The sequence below is a fragment of the Crocodylus porosus genome, unplaced genomic scaffold, assembly GCF_001723895.1.
Source record: "Crocodylus porosus isolate Cpor-Errol unplaced genomic scaffold, CroPor_comp1, whole genome shotgun sequence".
In the NCBI taxonomy this organism is placed as follows: domain Eukaryota; kingdom Metazoa; phylum Chordata; order Crocodylia; family Crocodylidae; genus Crocodylus; species Crocodylus porosus.
The window spans coordinates 28943725-28949598 of record NW_017728918.1 but is presented as its reverse complement, the minus strand read 5'-3'; the positions used below and the strand labels follow the sequence as shown (position 1 = coordinate 28949598).

General features: G+C 43.5%; 1 protein-coding gene across 1 annotated transcript in view; it reads left to right on the top strand.

Moving 5' to 3' along the window:
- The window catches only part of RSAD2 (radical S-adenosyl methionine domain containing 2), an 11894-nt gene extending 6769 nt beyond the window's left edge, over positions 1-5125 (top strand). Inside the window, exons 5-6 of the mRNA XM_019538145.1 lie at positions 4013-4045; positions 4671-5125. Of these exons, the coding sequence (XP_019393690.1) occupies positions 4013-4045; positions 4671-4835 (198 nt within the window). The 3' untranslated portion in view covers positions 4836-5125. The remainder of the gene's footprint in view (positions 1-4012; positions 4046-4670) is intronic.
- The last annotated feature ends 749 nt before the right edge of the window (positions 5126-5874 follow it).

Here is a 5874-nt window from a genome sequence, read left to right as displayed (position 1 = left end):
CATTTTCATAAATTAGAGCCTTTCTTGTGCAGTGAATTTCTAGACAGGTTGAAGCATTCCCCAAACATTTTTTCTTTATGGTATTTAGGATATGTTATTTCATGATATATCGATTTAGTTGTTTTTTGATAGAAAAGAATTGGAAAAATAATGCCTTTTTACAGCTAAAACATACAAGTGCCATGCTGTTAATGTGAAAAAAAGCCCAAAGAAGACTCAGCACACTGTAGTAATTATAACGTGTATTTTCCATTAAAAAATACTAATAACTACTTCTTTAAAAAAAAGCATGTAAAGATAACATGCTTCTAAAAGGGCAAAGCTCATGAAAGACTTTCAACAGCAGGCAGGTCATAGGGGAAAAAAGCAAGAGCCTGATTCTCTTCTCCATTACACTATTGTTACACAATTGTACTTGCCTTGAAAAAATATATTACACCAGAATTAAACTGGTATAAGTTGAATATCAAGTCTTTATTTGAAAGAAAATTATGAGCAAAATTTTAGCTTCACTCAAACAGATGGTAGTCTCTCACTGACTTTGCTGTCAGGATTTCACACTGTCATTTTCTCTTATTTATGCTTGTTTTATGCTCTGTGATATGACTTCACTGTCTTCACTGATGATACAGCTGGTTTTCTCCTTTAGCAACAGTGCCAGTCATGTCCTGAGCTCCATGGCAATAACGATAAATAAATATATCATCAGATATACCCTGTATTTCAGGTATTCCAGTGTCTGCTCATTGATGGGGAGAACGTAGGTGAAAATGCTCTGAGAGAAGCAGAGAAATTTGTTATCAGTGATGAGGATTTTGAACGATTCCTGGATCGCCACAGAGATATCTCATGTATAGTGCCAGAGTCAAATCAGAAGGTAAACACAAATCTTTATCATGATCTAGAAATCTTGTCTAGACAGCAATAATCATGTTAATTAACACTTGCTTAGAAATTTGCTAATACAATTCCTTTAGCAACTGTTTTTGTTATATTTGGAGACAAGTTGCTTTTTCAAGTTTATTTTGATTGGAAACTGCATAATATTGGGATTCTTACAGTGATGGAGCCTAATTCTTCTCCAGTTGAAATCAGTGGGAATTTTGCAGTAGGGCCACAAGGCAGCCCAGCAGTAGATTTCCAGTGGCTGGAGCAGGGGTAGGGAGGGACGTGTGTGCGCAGTGGTGAGGGAGGGAGTGGAGCTTGGGCAGGTGCTACACAGCTGGGGTGCAGGGCAGGACTGAGCTGCAAGTGGCTCATCCAGGGGGTGGCTCCTGCTGTTACCTGCACCCCAGGAGGCACCTGTATACCCCCAGGTTTGCGCAAGATGGGGTGGGCTGCCACTGCAGGCTGCTGGGGCTGTATTGGGCTCTTCTCAGCAGGGGGGGCTGGGCCAGGCTGCGCTTGGCAGTGGGCAACAGCAGTGCTGGGAAGGGAGTTACAGAGGGACTGCAGCCACCTCAAAATTTGCTGTAGCCCTGACCCCCCTGCACTGCTGCCATGTGGCATCTACTCCAAGCACAGCTCAGCCCCGCCCCCTGCTGGGAAGAGCCTGGCCACAGCCCACCCTCACCCCCTGCACAAATATGGGGTACACAGCCCCCATGCCCTCCTGCAGTACATGCAGCGGCAGGAGCCGCCACCGCCTCCCTGCGCCAGGTGTCCCCTGGATGAGCTTCTCGCAGCGCCATCCTGCTGCCCACCCCTGCTGTGCAGAGCCCACCCCTGCTCCATTCCCTTCCTCACCACGGGGGAGAGAGGGGGCAGATCAAGGCCCCAGCAGTGAGGGAGGGAGCGGGGCACAGGTAGGAGCAGGGGCTGGGGCAAGTGGGTCCTGCCTGTACCCCGCTTCCTCCCTCACTGCTGGGGCCTCAGCTTGACCCCTCACCATAGCCCTTCCCCCTCCCTCCACTCCTTCCCCCACAGAATTACCTGCTGGGTGGGCACATGCGTGCATGTGCATATGCACTCAGCCCACCCACCAAAGAATGGTTTTCTCTCTCTGCCTATGCAAGGTGGACAGTTAATCCTTCTAGCTTAGGGGTTGATGACCTTTTGTAGTCGTGACTGCTTTAATGGAGCCTAGCTCCATGAGTGGATAGCTTCCAACCTGGCCTATGCCACAACTGGAATGAGAGCCAAAGCTGGGACCAGACCTAGAGCTGGACTCACCATTCCCTGTACAGTGCAGCTGCTGCTGCTTCTCCCTACCACTGGGGCAAATTCCTCCACCACAGAAATGCCACCAAGCACACTGCTTCCCTCTAGCTTGGCTCCAAAAGCCAGATAAAATGGCTCTGTGGGTCAGATCTGGCCCTGGACTGTAGCCTGTGCACCCGTGACATAGTTTCACTTTTGTCAGTGGTATGATAGTAGCAACCCTCAAACAGACTATGTCCCGGCAATTTCAAGGCTAATCTAAGAGTCAAGTTGTTCTGAGCAACAATGTGTCTTTAATGTGATTCCAACAGCTGGCCATAGGCTCAGATCATGTTCTTTGTAACAGTTTAATGAGCATTAATGAGGTGCGAACAGCTTAGAATGGATTGTTCCCTTAAGAATTAGCAGGCACAATTAAATAAGCTTATGCTGTGTCTGATATTGAAAACAATGGGATTTGGCAAATGACTAGTGATAGCAGCATGATTTAAAAGATTTAAATGACTTCCTGATTTACCTGCTACTGACTTGAGTGTCCTAATGAAAAAGCAGCAAATCATTAGATTTGCTAAGACTATGCGGTTACCTTAGTTACAGAAATCCTAGATTCAAGAAATGGAAAAAAATATATATTTATTATAGTTATCCACGTCTGTTTAGAATCTAATTATCAGAGAGTTGTTTTAAATTTGACTACCTGCCCCTACTGCTGCAGCAGGAAAAGCAGCACCAGGGGCACAATAAGTGTGGGAAGGTGGGGACAGGCAGTAGGGGAGCAGGCAGTGTGGAGCCAGCTGTGGGCAAGTCAAGAAGCCTGACTCCTACCCCTTGCCGCACTACACCTTGTCTGGGGCTGCCTTCTCCCCCTGCCATTCCCCCTGTCCCCATCCCCTACTTGTCCCACCTGCTGCCTACCTGCCCTCCTGTCCCCGGCTCCTGTCCCTCAGTGGCCACTGGTCCTGTTTTGTACCAAACCATCCTGTTTTAAACCCTTCGTCCCCTGTCCTTCTCTGAATAAGGAACAGACTGCAAAAAGTCCTGTTTTTTCAGTTCATTGGTGGAAATACATGCCAATCATTTGTCCTCATGATTCTGTTGGCTGTGCCTAGAGAGAGGATGATGTACAGTGAGGAGGAGCAGGGTTCTGATTCAGCTGTGGAGGGAGAGAGGTGGCCTTTATGTGATGACCCTGCCCTTTGTTGCTGATTGGCTAAAGGGCCTGGTGGCCCCACCACTCACTACTGATTGACTGAGGAGACAGTAGCCCTGCTGATTGGCCAAGGGGGTTGGGGGACTCAATATTCTGGGAATGCATCAGTGTCCATACTTACCTGCCCTCCTGCCCACCATGGCCTCTGCCCCCCTGCTTACCCTCTGGCTCCAGCTCTGACCCAGGGCACAGAGTATGTGCTTGTTTCAACCCCAGCTGAGTAGCAGTGTCAATAATGGCAGCAGCTCCTGTTTGGGCTCTGGGGGTTCCTTTTTAGCTTCACCCAAATATATTCTGATCTGCAATCTTTTTTCTCTTATCTACCTCTTTCCCTTGGGCTCATTTATAGCAAATGCTACTAACAAAAGATACCAGGCAAAAAAATTCAGTTTAAATTTTCTTTGCTCAGACCAGGAATAAGTTTCAAATACCTCCTAGATGTATTTTTAAACAAATGCACAAAGGGCATGATCCAAGCCTACTGTAAGAAATGAAAAGACTCCATTTGATTTCCAGGCTTTGGGTGAGGTCCAAAGGAAGTGGATACTTATTGTGTCTGTGCTTTACTTTTCCCCCAACTTTCAGTAAAATGGGCTTTGTTGTATCTAGTAATGTGTGCTTTTTTCTTCTGATCTGTTACAGATGAAAGATTCATATCTTATTCTGGATGAATATGTAAGTTTTTTGGTTTGACAGTTGATGAGTTAATATATTTGCTGGTTGGTTAATGTGGGCTACATTATTCATGGTTTGGCAGGCCAGTGGAATTATTTCTGTGTAATGTTCACTCTTCTTGAGGATTTTAAACAAGTTTCTGAGAGAATCTTATGCTACGCGAGGATTAAAAGGAAATTGCTTTCATGAGCATAAACACTTTCATGGGCCAAACATAGGCCCTCACCCTGCCAGCAGACCCTGAGTAGTTTGTCAAGTGCACAAACATTCTCCTGTGCTTATCTTATGGCAGGACTGGGAATGTACTATGCTTCTGTAACACTTGAATCTCAACTGTGAAATCTTAAAGAGTTATTACTAATGTGTGCCTGGAGGTGTGTTCATTATCCATATGTAAACAAAATAGGCTTCCTTTAACTCCTATTTTAGGAGGCAAAAGTCATGATTTTGTGAGGCCCTGATCATCTAAAGACTATGTGCCTAGGTATAGTCTTGTTGGGATCCAGTCAGCTTGTTCATGTGCAGAGTTGACAAGAGTATAAAACTGTGGGATTGGAGCTCAAATTATTAATTTTTTACAAACATTATGATTTTAAAAAACTTTGTCATTTCTTACCATCTCTAGATGCGTTTTCTGAACTGTAGAAATGGACGAAAGGAGCCTTCCAAATCTATTCTGGATGTTGGTGTTGAGCATGCTATAAAATTCAGTGGATTTGATGAGGAGATGTTTCTGAAGAGAGGAGGAAAATACGTATGGAGTAAAGCAGATATGAAACTAGAATGGTGACCCAATATAGTCAGTCATGACAATTTGCACTTTTTAATACAGGCAGTCCTCGATTTACAATGTTTCGAGTTACAACATTTTACACTTACAATGTTTATAAATTGACACCATGTTTCAACTTTCTGATGTCAGTTTCAACTTTACAACACTTGATTTGATGCCAAGCCACATCAGCAAATGAGTGCGCTGGGTCACCCATCTTGCTGAAGAACATGTTCAAAGTTTCTTGGACACTTTCTTTAAAAAAGCAGACAAGACTCCAGGAAAACCTGCAGCCAAGGCTCCTGAGAAGACTCCAGCCAAGAACCCTTCTAAAAGTCCAACCAAGAGCCCTTCAAAACATCCAACAAAGTCTCCTCAAAGAAGTCCTTCCAAATCAGTATGATTGTTATTTACAGTATAAATGTATTAATATAACTATATTACTCATCTATAATTGATTGAGTACAAAATGTGTTATTTTTGTTGAAAATAGGGTATCAGGCCTTGGTTCAGGAACCAATCCCCTATTTATAACATTGTTTCCTACGGGAAAATTGGTTCCGAGCTACAACATTTCGACTTAAGACCTGGCTTTCAGGAAATATTTGTGTCATAAGTTTGAAGGCTGCCTGTATAAGGATTGGTTTTTATTTTTGCTCTTCATCTCTACTAATGTCATAGAAGTGATGTTTAGGTTCGTTAACTATAACATCAGACATTAGCCTGTTTTAAAAGCAGTGTTTCTGACATTTAGATTGTATTTTTATCTACTGTATATTTGTGAATTGTTAAGTAATACTAGTGTTGGGTATAAAAGCTAATTTCCACAATTTAGTATTAATTTATATCTGAAGGTGTTAAACTGCACCTTCTTGTATGCTAAGATTTACTGTAAAGTGTGAGAGAATGCCTCAGAAGACATAAAACCTAATGCAACCTCATAAAATCTTGCTTTAATAACAGAATATAAATAGGTAGAGCTCTTTTCAAGAGAGTTGTCCGGCATAGTTCATAGGAAATAACAAGATGCAATTCCTTGATTTGTCACAAGGGGGCA